Genomic DNA, 23,221 nt, shown 5'->3' on the forward strand with positions numbered 1-23,221 from the left:
ATGTAGCCATTCCTCACCTGTGTTCTGTCATGCCATCCTCCCATCTAACCTCACAACACTTTGTCCTTAATTATCTAGAAGCTGGTGGCTGCTTCTCACCTCTGCACACCTGCCATGTTACACTGCCAGCACTTACTCCTGCATAATGGCATTTCTACATTTTAAATCACTTAACTAAAGTCTTCTGCAGAACTCCCACCTCACTCATTCCTACAGCAACTCTTAACTCAAGTTCTTCTCCAGACACAAGGTCTCTGACCCTGTGCTCACTGTCACCTCATCCAGTAACCTCTCTTTCCATAGTCAAGGTACTTGGTTGACACTCTGCTCTTCCTCTATCTTTTTTTTCCCCCCTCATACTTCCATTCTTCCTGCAACATTTTGTAATTGCAGAGGAGAAATAAATTAGCAGTGGAAGCCAGTCACTCCCAGTGAGATGAAAAAATCTTTTAACTCTGAGCACTGTTATGTGTATTTCCCAAAAGTGTCATTCAGATGTGGCAGGGCTCCTGCATCAGACATTTACCTCATTACTTGGATGAAGCTCCAGGCTCGTTGGAGGGACATCCAAACAAAGTCACTGGTGCTCTCTTCTGACAGTTGAACAGAAGGTTTATTCCTCTTACCCCAAGGTAGAGGAGAATGTGGATACCAAAGTCAGAGTTCAAGTTTCCAGCAAGCAGTATGCAAGACCCAGATATTTGAACCTTCCAGCACTCAAACTGCTTAACTTCATCTCAAGGAAGCTATTTTTATCTGGTTCTTCTACCTTGAGCTCATAGCTTTTTTGAATGAGCCATCAATGAGTCATCCACGTTTCAGGATTAAATCAAAGCAATTAGCCCTGCCTTTTCCAGCTGATTTTCATTAAGGTAACATGGCAACTAGACAAAGGTCAGTGCCCTGTGAGTTTCACTCGATTCCCCTAAAGACAAGTGAAGGATGAACTAAAACAAGTAAAATGGTGCACAAAAATTACACATGAATAAGTATATGGAATCAAAACAAGAGACCAAGACTACTCTCACTCTGTTGCACATCGTGTAATACAAAATCTTCATATTCTCCTTATAGCTCAAGTGTACTAGAAATGAAAAAACACCACCACTAAATGTGATGTCACAGGTGTCCATGAAGAACAAAAGCCTGATGATAGAGACCACTGAAGGATTCATTTGAAATCTGCGTGGCTATTCATGGTACTTTCTATGCCTAGTCAGGTTACTGTGGGGAATGGGAAAATGGGACTGGGGTTTTGATAGAGAGCCTAGAAGAGGTAACGCACTGAAGGCAAACAGGAGGCTTACAAGTTATCTAACCAGTTGAAAAAGTGATGAAAAAATAACAACACAGATTCTCTCAAGGCCCCGTAACTGGAACAAGCGTGGTGAGGTGTTCCACCTCTCCTTGTCCATGTGCTGATGTAATCATAGTAATGCAGTCATCGATCCACAGCTGAGATCTAACAGAGAATCAGTAAGATAGGGATCTCTAGGAAATGCTTTACACCCATTTGCTGAAAAATCCAACTATTATTTATCATACTTCTAGTTACAGGAGAGCATTTTACATACTCCCAAGACATTATAAACTGAAACACACTACTATGATGCCAGTGCTCTTCCAACACACTTGTGCCTCTCGTTCAGCTCAGAGACCCTTTTATTTCCCTCAGCATCCACTGAAGGAATAAAACAAAGTGCTTGTGTGTGAATAAAACTGCTATTATTGTTGCCGGAATTTATTTTACAGGAGAAATGTGCAGTGAATATAAGAGAAATGAAGGGGTTAAGAACAGGTTAGAATGAAAAACACAAGGCCAGGCTGAGAATGGGTTTGTCGGTGGATAAGGATGACTTAACTACAAGATAAGACCTCTGTGGTGATCTTTTATCTCTCCCCTGAGAAAGAATAAGAACAGAAGCAAAACTCAGTATTCATACTACTACAGCCTCCCTCCCTGGGACTGGGAAATGCAATGCACCATCATAGCTGCATCCCTGTCCTTTTTGGGACTTAGGCTTTGAAACAGAAAGCAGATCCAAATAGAACTTTGTCCTCTCATTTCTCAAACAAAACAAACCAAAAGCCTTCTTATCTTAGTGCTATAAAGATTTGTTAGTCAGCTTTGGCACAGTGCTGCCAGCCAACAGGTGGAAATGTGCATTTTTAGAGACGCCTAACAAAAGGGAGACATTTGTTAAATATTGGCACAGTAATGGGACAAGTGAGTGAGTTTATACATGAGGTTTATGGGAAGTGGGAAATTCAGAAGATCAGATTAGATGGCTAAAATGAACCAAAAATGCATTTATGGGATCCTGGGTTTCTTTAGTACAAAGTATTGGCAAGGAAGAATGAAAGAAGTTCACTCTACAGAGGTCTTGTGAGCTGGTGGCACCGGTAGCTGGCTCAACACAGCCCCACACCACTCAGAGGACAAGTATACGACTGTGCAAATCCCTGCAGCTTCCCACCCAAGATGTCACTATCCACATCCTGAGGCAAGGAGCTCTCAGAACATAAGCCCTTGAAGAAAAGGCCTTCTTACATCAGGGGTCTCTCTCCAACCACCCCACCCCACCCCCAGCTCCTGGGACAGAAGAAACTCTTACCCAGCATCCTACCCAGCAGCAACCTGCCAGGTGCTTTCTCTATGAAAGCCTAACACTCTCTCTGAAATGCTCCCTGCTTCGCATCAGCCCATCATTCCCTGCCTTTTACTCTATTGTCCTGGAAATAATAGGGCGTCCCCAGTTTATGATACCTAGAAAACCATTTCCAGCAACCAAACATCTACTGTTTGCACTGGTTTCCAAGCAGAGCTCAGAGGATTCAGTTGGTCAAGTGTATTAAGATCAGCACAGAAACTAAGATTCTTGAAAATACCCTCTGCTTCCGAAGTCTGCATTAGCTACTCTAGTTGAAAAACAGCAATCTCTGTAGCAAACAAACAAACAAACGTGGCAAGCCTGGAGATTCTGGAAGTAGTAATGACTACTCAACATGTACTTTGAAATACATAAATGCTGATGTTTCAGGGATTACTGGCATAATTCAGCAATAATTAAGCTAAAATTCTTAGCATAAAAGAATCACTAGGAATTCACATCTAAGTTTAGTTAAAAAGGTGAAGATGCACTAGCAAAGTAATTTCCTAACTTCCTTCTCTGTCTCATTTCAATAACACATTTTCTGTTTTCCAAATCTCCATTGGCTCCCTGGCTGACTCAAGATGGTAAGGAACTGCATTAATTCTTGTGTCACTGTATGGTCGGTGCTTTCCAACCCCCAGGGGTTTTGGATAATTCAACTGCATTGGGAAGGTGTCTTTCTTCTTCTGTTTTCCTAGGGAAAACTCTTCATGCGGTCTGGAGGGTTTTTTTCTGTTGTTTTTGTTTTTAAAAACTGAGTTTCTGTTCCTATCATTTGCTTCAATGTATTGCTTCTCACTGCACAAGTCTCATACAGAGCAGCATCTGGCCCTCTGTTATTCCCAGAATTGCAAAGAAGCCAGCATAAAGCAATCTGAGTTTTACTGATTTTATGAATTTGTCCCAAGACCTACCAATTACAGACACTATGAATAACATCTGAGGGGAATGAAACTGCACTGAAAAAGGAAAATTTCTACTAAAAATCTATTCCACTCCAATTTCCATGGGAAACCATATTTTTCATTGGCTTCTCAAGCTAATAAGAATGCCTATTCTAATCAGGATGTTAAGTTATAAGCAATACTGGGGTCCAAAACTGAGTAACAGATTCCCTTCCACTGGATGGCAGACCATGAGCAAAGACTTGTGTGACTTTCGGAGCCTGAGAACTTTACTTGGACGAGAACACATCATTGTTTTTCCAAGCCATAGAAATTGCAAAGATTCATCATTACATGAACTGCAAAGATGGTTCCATGTCACTGAAGAACAGAGAGGAAAATAGAAAGAATCTAAATCCAGTCAACAGACTCACTGACCCGCAGAACACCCTTCCCATGAGCAACACGCAAGTTCAGCAGTCACTGCTGAGAAGGGTATCGTCCCACTGTTAATATACCTATTTGTTAGTTTCGTTAAATGGGAGCACCTTGAGCATCTGCCAAGTACCTGAGGGTCAACAGGGAGAATCTAATAGGGGACAGCACTCAGGCAGGAGAGATGAGGTCGACGCAATAGGAAGCAGTACAGCAATGATCATGGTGTGTACAGCAAGGAGGAATCCCTGCATCATCCGAATGCAGTTTCTTGTTGACTGCTTAAGCTTCTTTGATAGACTCGCTTCACACCTGAATGGCTACATTACGTTTTGCATAGCTCCACGTCTTCTAACTTAACACATACCTGCCTGGGAACAAAGCTTAGCACTTCACTTTCTTTAGCCTTCCAGAGCAGCGCTGGTGAAACCACCAACAACCACCTACCTTCAGCCAGTGACCTGCTCTCATCAAATGCTCCACAAAGGCAGTGACAGCAGGGTTCCTTCCAGAACATCCTCCACCTCCTCTTCCTCTATGTCCTTGTCCCCAGTTCATTTCACTGAGTCTCTTTTACCACCCAGCAGGATGGGGAAGCTGCAGAGGCAGCACTGTCGGTACTTAGAGCAGGACAAAGGCCAGGACAACTACTGACATCAGTTTTCCTTTACCCCATCCATTATTTCCACACCCAAGTGACCCAGTGCAGATGCCTGTGGACACTTTACCTGCACTTTAAGTGACACCCTGTGGCTGAGAGGAGGAATTACGGGTGACCCTTCCTTCAGTGGCACTCTCCCTAAGGTTTTCTGACAATAAACACAGAGGCTGAAAGCCAGTGAGTCGCTGGCAGTCTCAGGTGTTCAGTGACTGGAGGGAACAGCCTGCTTCCACCTTCCTTGACCTCGTCCTCCCACAGCTTGGCTGGATGGAAAATGGGCCATAAGGCAGAACAAAACAAGAAATTCCACATCCACAAGTGTCCACACTAGGTGTAGCTGGGTGGGATTTCCTCTCATTTTGACATTGTGAGATGAGGATTACCGGCTTTGTCTCCCTTCGTAATGTATGTAATGCTTTTCCGTTCCCATATGTTCCTGAGCTATTCACTCTTCCACTCCTCCCCTGGCCCCTGAAGCACACGATTTTGCAAGCATCGTCTAATTCCTAACTTGTGAGAAGAAACTGAACCTCAGTCCATCTGTTTGCCAGCTGGTAGTTGCTGTCAGCTTAGACAACAGCTCGCTATCTCATGCAAGTTGCAGAGGTGGATGGGGCAGCTTCCTTAGAGAGAGGGTCACAGAAGCTTCCAAGAATAATGTGGGCAATGCTGTGTTTGCTGACCCTCCTGAAAGCAACAAAGTTAAGAGCCCTTTCAGAGACTTGTCACTGCTCTCCCTCTGTGACAAGCCACTTTCTCCAGCAATCCTGGGGATTTACCTGAAGGGTAAAGCAAAAGACTGGGCCTCTTGCTGCTGCTGTCAGGTCTGATTGACTCCGGCAGAGGATCAGATGGGCTTGATGCAGAAAGGCAGCAGCTATTCCTGGCTCTGGGAAATGTGTAAACTCTGCTTCAAAAGTCAAGCCTAAACTTAAGAGACTCCCAATCAGATAAAATAAGATCATAGCAAAGCCACTTCATAACTTACTAGTGGAGAACAAAAATACTAATCAGTGTTTAACTGCCGGAGAAAAGGTCCCTGACCATGACTGAAGTAACATTAACAATCTTCTTATTTTACTACATGCAATTAACTTGTATTCTGTGCTCAATGAAGAAATCACATGTTTCACAGGATAATAGTAGCAGGAGCAAGAAAAGACACGTTCTTTTCATTCCTCATTTTAAATATTGTTTTCATCAATCTTCTTCCAACTGCAAAATCAGAGCCATCTCTTACTCCAAATTATGCTTCACAATGGAAAGAAAAAAAGAAGGAAAACTTGAGGGGGAAAAAAGTAAAACTTCTCCCATCTGTGCATGCACTCAAATCAAGTGCCTCCCACTGCTGTATTTGTGGAAGAAGTCAGCCTAAACCAACGACAGGGAATGAACAAAGATGGTTGAAATCTTAATCTGGATACAGTGCTATTGGAGTCAGGCTGACCTAATCAACTGCAGATTTGGTCTCCTCAGAGAGAAGCTTTACAAGCTTAAAAATTATTTTTTATTTCCTCCCCCAGAATTCCAGTTCTGGCCTTTTTCCTCTGCCATGTTTGTTTAGTTCCTTATCTCTCTCCTTTCTTTAACTTCCATGTATTCCTGACTCCTTAGCTGAAAATACAATATTGGTCACCCCAGGATGGCTAAAACATGAATTCTGTGAGATTGCAAACTTTTTTTTTTTTTTGTTACAGCCTTTTCCTAGCTAGTTCATACTTAAAGTTGGCTACAAAACATTTCTTCTTACCCCAGATTTCCTTCTGTCATTAAACAGTGCAGCAAGAGGTATGAGGTGGGAGTAGTTTTAGGGCTTCACAGTACTTTTCTGAGTCTGAAAATGCTCATGCATTGCCTACCGAAAACAGAAGGTTGTATATTTGATCTTTGAAACTCTTATTTCAGAAATGTCTTTTAAATATCTAGAGACCTTCAATCTAAATGGCAGCACATCAGCACTGCTTAGCACCTGCTGCCTTTCAGGCTGGGATACTTTCTCTCACCTTGTCCTTTTCCCCAGCCCACACCACAGCTGCATCTCCTCCCTGCATCGAACTGTGCCTCCACTCATGCTTACAAGGCTGTGTTGATGGGTATTTTATTTCTGTCTCTCCAATAAAGACGAAAGGCCACAGAGCATAAAGGATCTCTGTCTCTTACAAAGGGATTTAGCTTTCAAAAATGCACCCTTTAGAATAACCAGAATAACCACTGACAAAGTAAATCATGTGAATGTGATCAACAGGTGCTCAAGACACTAAAATACACAAGCAAAAATGTTAATTGATCCTCTAGGCTAGCCACTTACACAAGTGCACATTCTCATAATTATCAGGACAGGTCTTACCCATATAGTATGAACACGACTCTGTGGCCAATGATTTCCAAGCAAGGCTCATGTTTTATATGCAAGCTGAATCCACCACTCCAGAAGAACTTTGAACAATAACTAATCAGAAAGAAAAGCAGCAGAGGTTAGATCTTGATGAAAGAATGGCTGTTTAACCTATGAAAATTAGCTTTTTTAAAAAATAAATCATCTCTTTAACCCCTTTCAAAAAAAGGGGGATGCAAAACAGAAGAGCAATTAATTCACTTCTTCACCCTTCCTTCAGCACACAAAAGATTATTTGCCTCTGCTCAAGATGAGACCACAAAGAACTGCAGGAATTTTTCTTTCACTGCCGAGTAAGCCATGTCAATAGGTACAAGTGTGATACTTGTGCCAATGGCTCTTTCTTCCATGTCCATCCGTGTGAACAACAGCCCAGCTGCTAAGTCACCAACCCTTTCCAAATGATTCTCAACAAGGCAGCTGCTTATAGGGGCCATCAAGGAACACACGGTGTTCACACCCTCAGAACAAGGAGTAGGCAAGGAGGGACCAAATCCCCACCAGTGCAAGACTAGCAGTGCCTGTCTGCCCATTTTCAGCAGCATACTCCCTGGAGAAGACAAAGGTGCTTTTTGCAATTCTCAAAACAGTCATATGAAGTGCCTATCTTAGTCAAAGAACTTTCCTGTACTGAGAGAGAAAGAGAGGGGGGTTTGCAGAGAGAGACTTGGAGCTATAGAGACCTTTTATTCCTGTCAATCACAAAAGCAGTTTGAGCTCAGTCCCCAGGGGTGGGTCCAGCTCAGCTCAACAGACACCCAGGGATGAATTCAGGGGCTTAAACACAGGCATCAGATCATTCAGCTTAGAGTATCTGCAACAGCTATGTAGCCTTGAGGATAAACCACAAACCTACACAAGACCTGGGTCCTCTGAAACAGGAACTAGACACCAGACAAAATACCCCTGGACATACCAAATGGCACTAACATTTCTGCATGGGCTACTGAACTGATCTACACGTTTAGGCTGAGCTGAGTAACTCTCTGGGCTTCACCCCCTGTATCAATTAGAGCTCCATTAACTTGTATTACAGCTTAGATACTTAAATTAGCTGTTGATACCTACTTGGAAATACCTAGATTTGTGTGTCTTAATCTGAAAGACGGAAGCCTTTAAATGCTTCCACCTCCTGCCTGCAACCAGCACAAACCAAGCAGAGCAGCGACCGATGGACAGGTCTCACCATGGAATACCCCTCTGCTGCACCAGCTGTATAGACAAACTCAAATCAGACAGCTAAGGCTCCAAGAGTCAACACTTACTGTCCATCAGATGAACATATAATTCTGGATATCCCCATTGCACAGCGCAGTTTGTAGGCAAAGGAAAGAGCTAAAGTAGATATACTTTAGCCTGTAACATGCTGTAAGCATTCGCATGTACAACCATGTTTTTTACAATCAGGAAAAGAAGTCTCATTACTTCCCATTTGCTGAATTAATCAAGCTTCAGGATATCCTAATAAGTGACTTACTCTGTTTTTTAAACAAGGATAAAAGCTTCACACTGTCAAAGCATAAACACATCTAGAGGGCAGCAATGATATTGTCATTTTTAGCTAAATATAGAACCTGAGCAGAGACAAGTGCACAGCCACACACTGCACCAACACATACATTCCGCTCCCACCCCCACGCCACCACCCCACACACCCCCACCACTTAAGAATAATACATATAGTTTTGCTGCAAAATTGCAAAGCTATAAGTGTATGGCATCATTTTGAGATCCTTGGTCAAAAAACATTTTGCTTATATTCACAAACCATACGGCAAGGTAACCAGATCTTGATTTGTCAGTGTGACTTTATTTCCCAAATAAAAAGGGAGGGAAAAAAATCACCAAAATAACCAAGTGTTACAGATGAAAAATACTCACAGACTGACAAACTTCGTTTTACAAATCCAGCTGAAACTTATCTGAGTCACTCAGCAGTTCCCAAGAGACACACAGGAACACACGCACAAAATCACCATGGGAATTTTTTGCAGCTAGAATGGAAATATTTTATGCAAACAGTTTATTCTATAGCAGCAAACAGGAGGGGGAATTTTTATGCAGTAGTTCCTGAGTTTTTTGACTCAAATACTCTTTCATTAAATTTTGCTGGCATATTGCAGGGTTTGATAGCATTCCCCATCTGAGCACTCAGGGATTCTGAGTTAGAACGAACATCAAAAAATGATCGTTGACAAGATGGATACCAAGCCAGGCAGTTCCATCCAAAGCATTTGATGAGCTGATCTGTGGAGCAATCTATATATCGCATTTTGTCTTGAATTCCATACAATACATGCACAGAGACTATAATAAGGCGCAGAAATAGCCCCATGACTACCAGAACTTGGGCAGTCTGGTTTGCCATGGATCAGTGTCTTGACTGAGTCTGGTTTAAGTTTTTCATACAGTTCAGGCACTTCCCGACCTGGATTTTCTAGTATCTGCAATGTAAAAGTTTTCATTTCTGGGAAATGCTACTGGGTTCATTCCCTCCAGCTGATGAATTACTTTTATGAAACTGGTAGGAACTTGGAATCTTTGAGAGCTTCATTTCTAAAAACAAAACACACAAAAACCCCCAACTGAAATCAATGCAAAATTTCTATACACATTAGAATGGGAAATATAACCACAGCCATACAAAACCAAACTAAAGATATGCTATAGTTCCTAAAACATGGCAGCTTGCAAACACAGGAAGCATGACAGTATAATAAATAGCTGAGTTACGACCTAGAACTGGATAAGCCCTTATGGGAGAAGGACATTGCACAGTACTTTTTCTAAACTTGTCTGTTTTCACTCTCTAAACCAATTCAGTACAATGTTACACGCCATCATTTCTCACTTTGCCTCATCAAAATGCACAACAAAACAGGACAAAACTACACGACATGTCCTAGGCAGAAATCTTACGTTGATCTAAGTCATCTCCTGATCAAAACTTCACTTTGCAGCTGTATTATTCACTTCTGAAATTTGCAAGATCTATTTCCCATTTTTTATCAGTTGTCTGTACTTATTTTATTATCTGCATGAGGTACACAGCCTAGGTTTTAAGCACATTGAGTCTTATTACAAATGGTCCTCCTGTCAGCCCACAAATGAACTTGGTGAAATGCAAGGAAAAGTAGTCAGACCGCAGCAGTATTTGGCCTTCCCCAACTTCGAACATGTTCTGTGTGTACTAATTTCCACATCTTTCAAATCACAAAAGAGATCGCACCTTGGTATTTACATCTTACCCTGCTGTCCTACCATTTTCCCAAGCCTTGATCACCAACTACTATCTCCCAAGAAGCTACTGATTTTACAAGTTGACTCAAATCTTGGTATATTCTTTCCAGTCCTTTTCTGCACCACAACTTGGAAGAGCTACACACATGGAGGCATATAAGATCAACTGAAAGCCACCTACAGTGGCTTCAGTGTACTTTGGTTCTCTATTGCAAGCTACATATGCTACCACATCTGGGTACCAGTATGCACTACCAATCAGTCCTGCAGACATATGTTTTCTTAATGTGTCTACTCACGCTTTATGTTGAAAGGAGAAAAATGTTCATTTCCCTAGACTATGACAAAATAATGCTTCAGCATTCCAGGAATCTATTTTCATCAGTCTTTAGTTAGCATGCCATTGTTTTAAGAGCAATGAATGTTAAGAAAATTTATTAGCACTGTAATACAAGCAGTAGCCACCATTGAGAAGGAGAGAAGCAGGGAAGAACTTTAAATCAGGTCATTGATGAACTACTGAAAGCACAAACAGAGTTTATAAAAATAAAATGGGGCATTCAAGGTTTTATTTCTTCTATATACAGGAAACACATTTAAATTCTCTCAAATGTGTTTACGATATAAATATGGAATCATTCATAATGCATTTCTTTCTTTCTTTTTATTTTTTTCCTTCCCTCTATCCTTTTAGAGAAACAAAAATGAGGCAATGGAAATACTGACATCCCTCACCGAAAAAAGGAAACAGGGGAAAAAGAAGCCATACTGCTTTAAGGTATCTTTTCCATGGCTGTTCCTTAAGGGTCCATTCTGATACACTTGCTCTTGTCTGAGCTGTCCTTAATTCCCAGAAATTTTCTTCTAACCTCAAATGAGACTGTAAAGGTAGTGGACTACCTGCAATAATCAAAGACAGCACAACCCAGCCCTCTGCATGTTCCTGCCTATTTCATTGCAGAGAGCACAGGTCAGAGAATATAGGGTTTGAGGATGATCTTGCAGTTGTCTGAGGTAACCTCCTTACTCTGCTCAAAGTCAAGGATGACAGAAGCTGGTCCCTAAGAACAAATCTGGAAGAGGGCTTTGTTTTGCATAGCAAACCCACAGAACTTTTGTCTAGTTATCTGACCCTTGACACCTAGAGCTGGGGAAAGAATAAACTCACTTTCAACAAGTTAAAAAATAAGGCCTAAGATGACAGGGTCATTCTTTTACAGGACTTACTGAGAATGCTAGTCCCACAAAATTAGCACTACCTGAAAATTAGATTACTAACACCTGAGTGACAATTCAGAGTGAAACGCGGAATTAAATGTCACCATGGTCAAAAGCACACTGAGCAGTCTGAAAAAAATGAGTGACAAACAAGTGGGTACACATATTTGGAACTAATAAGTTAAAACTTCTTAACGAAAGGTCCGAACAATATTAACAGATAAGGAAAAGGAAATGAGTGCCTCGGTCCGACAGCTTGAGTAATAAATTTTTAGTGAGTCATCATGATTGTTTACTTCTAAGACTAAAGCATCAGTTTCAAGAGATTTCTAAGGAGCCCCCATGCTCCCTCGTTTTGAATATTATTTGCCTCATAATATCCTCTACTGTTTCCCTTGCAGTAATGATGCAGCCACTCCAGCCTCATAAGCCAGCCGCTGAAGTTACTAAACAGATTCCAGACCACAGCCTTCTGTTTGCTAGATACAACTTCCAACCCAGTTTGTCCCCCTGTTCACACAGACAGCTTCTGAAAGGGAGTGTCCTTTCAAAATACAGTTCTTGGGCATTAAGACTAAATACTTCACAAGCCAAAGGTTCTTTAATTCTCCTGGCTGAAGCACTGCTATACATATCTACACATGAACAAACACACAAAGCATGGTATACCAGCCTTAGATGGCAGAGGAAATTTTTGCCCAGATATACCTAATACACTTAAGTAAAGAGGAATCGGTGTCCAAAAGTCTGTGCTTTTGAGAAATCTGCATCATTCCAGACAGGAATTTTGAATACAGGCTGGAATGTGGAGGAAATGTTGATTCCCAGGGAAACACTTTTTTACTTTTTTTTAAATGGAAAATATATTCTGGGTCTCCCCAGGCGCCTTCTCAACACCAGATCCGTGGGAGAGGGAAAGGAGTTTGTACTTACTTGTGGTGTTGTATTTGATCCCATTGAAGAACTCCGGGCAGGGTCTCTCTACTAGTTCCCCTGCAGAGGTTCTGGGCCAGCAGGTCCCGATCTGATCAGTGGTGGCATTGCAGTACGGACCTTTTGCATTAAAAAAGGAGACAGAAAGGGAAAAAGAAGCAGCTGAGAAAGCACAAAAGTGACACACTGCATCACAAAGTAAACGGAATCTTAGCACTTATAAAGCTTTTGCCAGCCTTGTGCTAAGTAATGTCTCCTACCATCAAAGCCCAGGAAAGGGATAGAGGAACTCTCTAAAAAAGCCTCTTGTAAACGATCCAGGAGGCTGCAGTTGACATCAAATTCTTCTAAGATGAACTGAGATATGGTCACATCCATTATTCCCCCCGGGACTGCTGGACTGGATGAGGCTCCTTCCCCCTTTTCTGGTTTTGGGGTGGTTTTTTTGTCCCCTCTCCTTTCTTCCCTTCTGGAAACCAACGCACATCAAGCTGCGGACACCCTGCAATCTCGTGTGTGTGTGTGTGTGTGTGTGAGCCTCTCCTCCGCCCAGCCTGCTGACAACTTGGCTGAGAGTCTGCGTCTGGCTGCGCGGTTCAATCCTGCGAGCTCCTCTCCGCTGTAAGACAGCCGCTGAGGGACCAATGGGATCGCGCTGAGCGCGGGGGAAGGGGCTCGCGTCTCCCAGCCAGCTCCCCCGGGCTAGCGGCGCTCCGTGCCGCCTCACGCTGCCAGGCTGGTGCGCTGCTCTCTCTCCATCCCTCTTCTCACTCTCTCCCTCTCTCTCTCTCTCTCACACGCGCACACGCTCACCGACACACACCGAGACGGGTTTATTGTTGGCTTCGGGGATGAGCACTTTTGCGAAAATAGTCACTGCAAATTAGAGCCAGGGAGAAAAAGAAAAGCCGCCAGATGAATGTAACTCCTCCAGCTTTTTGTGAAGCAAAGCCATTCCTGCCTTTACTGGGTGGAAGTGAGGATGAGCACAGATGCTTGGACAGGGAGAGAAAAGAAGGGACCCAGTTCAGTAGCTGCAGTACTGGATCCTAGGCATGCCTTGACAAAGAAGAGAAATAATAAAAGCTGGGATGAGGGAGGTGGTCTGATAGAAGGGAGGCATCAGAACAAAGGAATATGGAGTCATGATCCCCAGGAAAGGCAAAGTGGGGAGAGTGAGAGAAGGGTTGGGAGCCTAGCCTGGGAGAAGCAAGGCACAGAGGCAACACATCTTTCAGCCACTCATGCGGATGGGATGGGGTGGACAGTAGAGTAGAGCAAGGCACAGAGAGCAGAGGAGAGCTTTTGAGCCAAGGATGGACCATTCAGGGGACAAGGAATAAAAGAAAAGCCACTCTCTCATCTTCCAATGGTAGGAGGGAGCAAGCATTTCAGAAAGGATAAGCACCCACACTGATCCAGGAAGCAAGAGGAAGAGGCTCTAAGCAAGGAGACCAGGATGTGGGGAGAGAGGGAAGAGTAAAGGGCTTGACAAGCTGAGGTCATTATGGAACAGGATAAGAAGGCTCTGGGGAAGGGGAAAGATGAGAAGAAGTTTGGAGGGAGCTGCCCAGATGGTTGGTCAACTTCTGGGAAATCAAAGCTCATTACAATGGGAACTGGGTGAAGTTCTGCACTCTGCGACATGCTGGAGAGCAGCCCTTCTGACTTGCTACATCAGGATATAAGGAATTCTTCACAAAAAAGTGTCAAAAACTTGTTAAGGAGGGTCACCTAGGATCAAGGACTCAGAAAGATCATAGGAAGCAAATAGAAAATTGACTTGTCAGGGAGAAAAGCAAGATAAGTGTATATGCTAGTAGTAGAGATGAATGCAGAAACAGAAGGTAAGGACAGTAAAGAAGTTTTGACAGAAAGAAAGGGATCCAGAAATGAACTGCTATTTACAGTCTCTGTTCACAGGTTTAGATTGGACACGATGCTTACACCGAGTTCAAAGCAGTGGTATAGGACTTCCTATGGCATCTATCTCCCATCCTGCAATGACCTGGATTTTCCCTTTACTCATATTTAAGAATGAAGGGCTTTATTCTTTACTCTCCAAGGACCAAAATAATTGTGTTATCCAAAGAAAGGAAAAAGAAAAAAAAAATCACTGGTTAAAACAGCAAATAAATTAACAACATGTACTGATGAAAGAACTAGATGCTCTTTTGCCATCTGGGAATCTGGAGATTTTTTAACATTTCAGATTGCAAGGGAGAGAGGGGAGGAGTGCCGTTGTGGTTTTGGGATGAATGTTTTTGTTTTAAATATGTACCACTCCACAAAAATAACAAGTGTCCTAACAGCAGCATGATATTCTGAGGCAAGAAACTCTGTTTCTCTCTCTGGAACCATGATCTCCTTTCCAAGTGAATGTTCCCAAAATTGCAACCCTTCTTGAGAAATCTGCATTTCAACAAATTGACCATTGTAAACACCACCATATCTCTTTTTCTCATGCATCTCTAATGCCAAAATACAGAAGAGAAAACTTCTTTAGCATTATTCACACAACATGACCACACTATCACGCTGGTTGTCTTTAAACAAGGCTTTGAGGAGAAAACCTAATTACTTGAACTTTCAAGTGAGGGGGATACAGGGTCCTCTAAATCTCTAAGCAATTCACAGACATCTAACCCTCAAAGTATCTTCAGCTCTACAGTTTAAGTTTCTTCACCTTTTCCTGACAGTGCAGTTGAGTTCAGAAAACTTATTTTTGTTCTTCAAGTACAGCCTTTCAGTGCTGTCTATGAGATCTTCTCAGAAGACAGCATTTGTAAGTGCAGAACAGCATCACTGAGCCCCGTGGCCATTTCAATCGAGGAAGAACTGATCGGTGACTAGGGCACTTGTCCAGGATGCCTAGAAGATATTTTTTTTTCTGTTTCTGCTGCCTCTCTGAAGGGTAAAAATCATACAGCCTGGCCAAAAGTCTTTATTTCTCACCTACTGTCTGCCTTGTGTTTTCTCACACTATTTCTGCAACACCTACCAAACTGGAATCAAAAACTTTGCTGGAGGCTTTGGGCACTAGAGTTTCCTGAATTTTCAGAGGTATGAATCACTTAATAAGGTAAAAAACAAAACAAAACAAAAACAGTTTCAAAAAATTAATTACTTTCAAATTCAGTAAACGTTTCACATTCCTAAATGCTGCCCTGTATTGTCCAGCATAAACACTTGAAGATTTTTCAAATGGTTCAAATATTACAGAGTCAAGCACTAAGCTGGATTTCATTTCAAAACTCTTCTTTATTGTGGTTAACACCCAAAACAACAGCCCAGAATTAAACTAAATATTTTTTCAGGATTAAAAGAATGATTTTTTCATTTACGTGAGAAAAGCTAGAACATCTTCAATTTAAACTGATACATCCCTCCATCTTTTTAGTTCAGCTAACTTCAGAAAACCAGAAGCAGTACATACCGCACAGAAAATGCTATTATATCCCATATATTTAACAACCGGGAAAAAAACCAAACCACTCCAAAAAATCAGAGGTGACGAACAAATTTGGCTAGGAATAAATCTGAATGAAGAAAAGAATGATTTGTTGTTCTTCAGTCCACAAAGTAGCACCATTCTTTAATAATCCCTTCCCAATTCTCCTGTAGATTCTTGACGAAAAACTACTTTTGCAAGTCTCTCTGGTACAATTAACTACTTAGTGAAAGTTTGATTCTGGCTGGATCCAGTCACATCCTGACCATGTCACTTTGATTCATTTGATGTGACAACGTTGCTCTTTATAAAAGAAGCAAATGCAAGTAAATGAAAGATTGACAGAAATATTGTAGCTGCTGATGCAGTACCCCTCCATGATGCATTTGATACAAATGGCTACCAGATCTTGCAAGCCTATCAGTAGCAGAGGTTTGCCTTAAAAATCACTGAGCAACCCAAGAAAGCTAGCAATTGCATTTGGCAGGCAGAAAAAACTTTGTCAACTTAAAAGTAGGCTTGTTCCTATGTGTTGGTATTCACTGATTTGTGTGGGGACATATGCAAGACATATGCACAACCAATCTGTATAAGAACATCTGAATATGCAAAGTTATGGAAGTGCACAAGACAGAAATAAACATGAAAACACATACACAGCTCAGTAAACCTCTTTTACTGAAGATATATCGGAAAGTGACCTACAGGTCTTCTAGTAAAGGGATGAGCCCTGCTCATAAATAAGATAGAGTATTCCCTGGTAATGGAAATCTTGCACCACTGTTACACAGCTGGTTTCTCAATCCCCAACCCAACCCACAGTTGGCAGAATTAGCCAGAGGATAGCTTTTACTTTGCCCCACTAACAGTGACTAACAAGGATGACATTGTGCTGTTTAACCAGCAACACCAAAGCTCAGCTCTGTGCAGACTCAGGGAGCCAACATACGTGTTTGTGTAGGGTGGCAGTACCTTCAGAACCAGCTGACTGCCCCTTGATCACGTCTGCTAGAAGTACCTCTTCTGCTCAGACACTCAACCTCCAAAAAAACAAGAGACCACTATATATTTCAATACCCAAGATGGTTATTGGGGGTGGTGGTGGGGGGAAGTAAAAGGAAAAAAAGAAAACCAAGCACCAGTTGTCTCCTCATTTCCATTCCTCAGAGAAGGAAAAGCCCACTGTATCTCATCTAGCCTTCTTTTCCCACTACAGTGACAGTCTTATCACCCAGGCTCCCTATCCATTGATGTGAAGAGCTCATGCTTTCCAGGAACAACAGTCACTCATCTCTTCTGGTATAGAACACAATGTTTAGGACAAGAAATGCACATCATTAATCAAACCACCTGGTTACACCAATACCCTTCTTACTTCAGTTCCATTGGCTTCCAGAAATTCACCTCACCAATATGGAAGTATCACTTGGAGTCATGGTCTGAGTCCTGGCTCTTTAGGTCCCTTTTAACCCAAGTAAATGCACGTTCAGAGTCATCGTCTAATATTATCTGTCAACTCAGTCATGGATCTGTGTTTGCAGTGTGAGATAAACAAGACAGCTACATACCCAAATAACTGATTCAGAAGGGCGCTATGGTCTGCAGGCCAAGTACAATGCCATCTGCTTGAATCTCACTTCTGTCTGGCCCTTATGGAGTTAATTCAGGTTCATGTGAAATGCCATGAACACTTTGTCGTGTTCATCACATCCTCAGTGAGGTTAAGATTCTGGTAAATCTCAAAGAAAGGATTTCCTACCCTGGTTTTGAATGGCAGACAAAGGTGAAAGAGAAGGAGAAGCAGGCTAAAGAAAGATCTTTCTTATTTGCAGAAATGAAGTCTTTAAATTCCTAGAGGACAATCAAGAGGCAGAATTAAGCTTGATGGCAGTAATATGTGGTCATCAACTAATTGCTCATACAGCCCAGCTGCTTTAGTTTGGAATTTAGTGTCTACCTCTGCATTTGTCTACCTCTAAATTTTTGTTAGCTTTAAATATGAGACAGGAAGGTTTCAAATGGTACAATAAGTTATTTCTCATCTCCTTTTCCTGTTTGAAAAATGCCTCCCAGTAATCCCTAATTATCGCAATGACCTTTCAGCACCTGTTTACAAAGTTAGCGGGACTGTTCACCTAGGTAAGGAATGCAAGACCGTACACTTTAAGAATGATACTGATTTACCAGAATGACTTCTGAACCATAAACCTGAAAGCCTTCCTTCACAACATGCACTGCGAAACGGATCTAACTGCACTTTCAGACACTGTGACAACATGACCATTACCTGGTTAAATATTTGGCTTTTCTTCTCATGCCAGGTATGCCGGCTATGAATGTAAATGCAGTTTTCAGGGTGGGAATGGGACAGCCCCACACCATATGGAGCAAGACAATACAAGCAGCAAGAGACTGACAAGAGCTTAAAGATCTTCACAAGACAGTACATCTCTAGAACTACCATAGGAATGTCATATATGGCTGTCTTCTCTGCCATAACGCACTACAGCTTGTCACAATGAATTACACTCTGCTACATGAGTAGACTGTTAGATAAAAACACTTCTCAAACTGAGTACTACAGTTCTAATCAAAATCTGGTCCTTACTGCATGTACTTGATATTTACACAGAATGTGCAGAGCTGCAAACTGTTGTATGTGGAGAGGAGTATCAGGCATAGATAAATACAGATCTTTGTTTCAGTTGATTGAATAATTTGTTAGAAACAGGAGACATCCTTTATCTCTATAAATGAAGTATGACTGTAGTGTGCAAAGACAAAATTCAAAAATGCAGGTCTGTGGTGATGAAACTTTGCAGCTTCATTGATGTTAGAAAATATTTACTGTGGGTGTAAAAAGATTTAACAGCATAAATAATAAATGGCTTGTAGCTACACATTAATATATTTCTTTCAGCACATTAATACACTTGTCATTCTCTACAGCTATAAAATTTGTACAAGTGAATCATGTTACATGAAACAAATTATGAGACATTGCAGGGAGATCATAAGAACACAGAGAAGAACGAACCCTGACAAACTCATAAACTGCCAATGTTAATTTTTTTTGAGTGAGGTGTTTTGGATGAATGTGCAGAACACCATCTAACATATGAGAGACAGCACTGAAACATTCATTCCATAATAACTGATTTTACACGTGGTCAAACTCAGGGTCAGTGGTTTACAGGCATAGAACACCACAAAGGACCTAATTTTTATACATATTTTTTTATGCCTGGCAATTGCCTGGCCCTGTGTTTACAGCACAAATAAAATAAAAAAATGGGGGTAGGTCACAACTGAACAAATTATGACCATGACGATGTGTCTCAGTCCCACTTTCTTTCTGTTACATACAAAGGAACCATTGCCAAATAAGATGTATAGAATCAGGTGTCTTGCCCTGCTCTCCTCCTTACAACACATTAGGCAACAATATTTCTTGTGGCTTAATTCAGAACATGTCAGTCAAGCTTTTGCTTTCCCTGCCTCTCACTCTGCTTTGCTGTGCTGGCTTTCAGTGTATGCTGGGAAGAGTAGTCATCCCATGTGGTTTTAAGCTGGGAGGAAGCACAGAAAGAAAATGTAGAGGGTAACAAAATGTTGAGAAGTCAATCCTCATTCCCTTTGAAAACACGCAAATGCTCTGCATAATAAGTGACTTTGAAACATCATATAGCTCGGAAAGCAGAGAAGATAGATATAATGTAGGATCACGATGCCCAGTATCCCATCTCTGACAATGACCAAAATCAGATGCTTCAGAAAATTACTTACCCCAACAACAAAACCACCCTGCTCCAAATTGCCATGAGCTAATTACTAGGGCATTCTAAGGATGCAGTAAGAGAATTATTCTTTGTGTTATGGGTCTTGCTTTCATTGCTCATCATACAGCTTTGTAGCTACAGTACTGTAGCATAGTTTTAAACCATTCAACTCATAGCTGCTTGGTTTTTTGAGAGGCATCAGCAGTCTGCCTTTGAGACCCTGAGCTAGTGGCTTATGTACTCCTTTGGGCATCTCTGCCCAACCCAGATGTAAAATCTGGGACTTGTAACAGATGTAAATACTGCAGAGTCGCCAGCACTTAGATTCAGTTCGCTTTGACTCTCTGCTTTTCATGAGGTATCTAAGCCACCATTATAGCCAAGAAGGATCTATATTTTTATTTAACTGCCCTAAAGCACATGTCCAGCACCATCTGCGGTACTCTAGCATATATGAGATAGCCACATGAGGCTGGCAGATAAAAATAGGACCTAGGGAAGACCCATCCCTTCTGAAGCAGCAGCTGAAGGACAGACATTTTGTCCTCAAGCATCCCAGATATTCCAGGACACCTGTATCTAAGAAACCAAACAGAGCCTCAGACATCCATTGATTATAAGAGCCGATCAGATCTCACTTGAAGATATGTATGGGCACATAATCTTGAAGACTTAACCTGAATTCCAGTTAGCAGGACCATATCAGTGCATGCTGCTTTCTAAATCCCCACAAGTGCCTCACCATTATCAAACTCAACAAGAAGCAACAATAGCAAAATTTCTTATAAGCTTGGTCTTCTAGTATGTATCTCCACTCAGGGTACTGGATATCAGACTGATCAAAAACTGGACTGTTCACAAAAGGGAAGAAGCCCACCATCAACATGTCACTAGGGAGAGTCTTCCACTATTACTACTTAGGCTTTATCTATGTAATAGGCTTTTATTCCTTGCGTTACCTAACTTGAATCTTTCTAAATGTGGGAAACCTCCTAAAACACAAAGAAAGAGTAACACAAGTAGTAGCTTTGTAAAGCAAATGAAGTTTTCCTGACATATTTTTCTCTTGGATGAACTGTCATGCTTATAACATTCTCTCAGAAAGGAAACAAATTCTGGACATATCACACCTCTTACAGCATCTCCATTGCGGGTATCTCCAGAGGTACTAATCAACCTAGGTTTTCTCTGCACCCAATGGAAAGAAATAGGAACTTTTGTAATGCAGTTCACCATCGTAATCACCTATGTTAGGATGAGATTGATTTTGCCCTCAGCTCCATCCAATACCCTTAGTAGATCTCTGCTCTCTGAAAGAGGAACATATAACAACTTAGACTCATGTAAATGTCTGCATTTAGTCAAGTGAATCCCATTCCAGATGCCTAGAAAAAGGACAGAATTGTTTACTGAGCTCTCCCCTACTGGCTTGCAGCACCTTGTCTCCCTAGAGTGTTTGGCAACCGTAATCTCATTAATTTGGGCCTATTATTTCATGAGAGATCAAACAATTATATTTTAAATTAAACACATCAAGAATAAAGATAAGAATAAAAATGTCCTGTTATGATAGGACTATCACAATCCTAGCAACAAAGAATTATGTTTAGAGATTCCATGTCCTAAATTTAATGTCATTATTTGCAAAAGGAAGCCAATACAATACAAACACTGTATAATAGATTTGCTCCTCTCTGCTAGCCAGGTGATTATTATAAGGACTCCAGAACAGTCAGTAATCACCAGAGAAAAAGCCTGGAAATTAAATGGAAGAAATCATGAGTAGTTGTGCCAACTTCAAGAAGTGAGATGGTAGTTCCCAAGAGCATCACTCTGTTACAGACAGTGAAGTAGTGTCCAGTCACACTAGACAGAAACTGGAATGATTAGGCATGAAAATGGATTATCATAATATTAGTAGGGCCATGATAACTGAGGAAAAATAATCTAACGATCCCCAGATTTGTGATTTGCAAAGCGTTTTTGAACTGTTACCATCTGAGATTGCAAGCCCAGAAGAACAGAATGGATGGAAGGACAGTACCTCACTAGCATTAGTTTGTGCCTGTGTTTGGAGTCAGTAACCCTTGCTATCTATGTAATTTTGGATACCTCCTAGGATAACAAATCCATCTACCTCCCTTCAGATCTCTTCCCTAGCTTGACTCACTACCCTTTGACCTTTATATTACCAGGACCAATATTTCTGATTCTGTACCATCAGGTACATCAGGTCTTGCATAGGTATAGGCTGGATATTTGAGAGGTCCATAGCAGCAAAGAGATTCATCTGACCTAATTACAACCATCTAAAATTTAGGTGTCTAGACTAAGCCATATATCCAGGCTTTCTAACAGTCTCCAGGGAAGTGGGCATTTTTCAGAGAAAGATGATTCATTTAATTTGGAGACAAATACCTTCTTCAAATTCCTAACTTAGATATTCTGCTTAGTAGGATGCAATTCAGTCCAAGACATGGTTAGATACATTTGTATTTTAGATAGATCTGTCTTCTGCAGACACATCACATATCTGAGGTGAATATTGGAGCTGTAGGTATATGTTAGGTATAAACTGAAGAGGACAAATCATGCAGTGCAGCCCAGTTTCAAAGCAGAAACAAAAATGCCTACATTAAGCAATCTTTGCAAGATATATTATAATAACTACTGTTCATAGAGGTAGATTGATGGGGAAGAATTCTGCTGAAGGTAGAGAAACACCTCCATTTCATTGAGCCTTGTGCACCATGAATTATGTTGGGGAACTCTACTGTACACACACACACACACACACACACTCATGCTCACACACAGCAGTTTCTGAAAGAAGTAGTCAGTGTGATCATACTTACTTTTTGCACTCACTATGTAACAGGAAAAGGTTTTAAGTTCATTCAGGTCACACAGCTTAAAATCACATATAAGCTGACATTATAGTGGTAAACTATAAAATACTGGAAAACATGCATTAGGCTTATCATTAGTGTTGTTGGGTTTTTTTCTAAGCCTGTCCACCTCTGGGACTTACACTCTTTGGTCAAGGCTGTATCCTTATTCAAAGTCAGTTTCATTGATGGGTTCTGGTGCTTAAACTTTGTTAATTTTAAACCCACACTTAACTTTCACTGACTTCAGAAATTGAGGAGTTTGAGTGACTTGATAAATAGAGGTAATTTGTGGAACTAGGACTTAAATGCTGCTTTGGTTGAAATGCACACATTTGTTCAAATATTATGTTTTCCCTTGGATTTTATTGGTCTTCTATAAAGCTTACAGAATCTTGTTCTGAAACATACATTGTGAGCCACCTGTAAACTGACTGCATCCATTTTACGGCAGAGAACTTTGACAGTAAGAATAAACCTTGGAAAACAGTTTAAAGCCTTAAAACCAATGTTTTTCTGTTCTTATCGAGTGTTTAGATAGGGAGAGCTCAATCTATAACTGGTTCCATCAGCACTGGTTACAATGGATTTTTATAAAAGCCAAGGATCAGTCCTCAAGAATTCAATACAATAGAAAGACTGAATTACACACCAAAATTAAAATATTTATTTCAGCATAGATG

General features: G+C 41.2%; 1 protein-coding gene across 2 annotated transcripts in view; it reads right to left on the reverse strand.

Annotated features, from left to right (window-relative positions):
- CRHR2 (corticotropin releasing hormone receptor 2) overlaps nucleotides 1-23,221 on the reverse strand; it is a 160,248-nt gene that overhangs the window by 98,687 nt on the left and 38,340 nt on the right. Inside the window, exons 1-2 of one of the 2 annotated variants that reach the window (XM_056338269.1) lie at nucleotides 12,681-13,000; nucleotides 12,421-12,540 (exon numbers count right to left, since the gene is read on the reverse strand). In XM_056338269.1, coding sequence (XP_056194244.1) covers nucleotides 12,421-12,540; nucleotides 12,681-12,798 — 238 coding nt within the window. In that variant the 5' untranslated portion in view covers nucleotides 12,799-13,000. Of the gene's footprint in view, nucleotides 1-12,420; nucleotides 12,541-12,680; nucleotides 13,001-23,221 lie in introns of those variants that run through there. The other variant, XM_056338268.1, reaches the window with a different exon arrangement.

The sequence above is a fragment of the Falco biarmicus genome, chromosome 4, assembly GCF_023638135.1.
Source record: "Falco biarmicus isolate bFalBia1 chromosome 4, bFalBia1.pri, whole genome shotgun sequence".
Taxonomy (NCBI): Eukaryota; Metazoa; Chordata; class Aves; order Falconiformes; family Falconidae; genus Falco; species Falco biarmicus.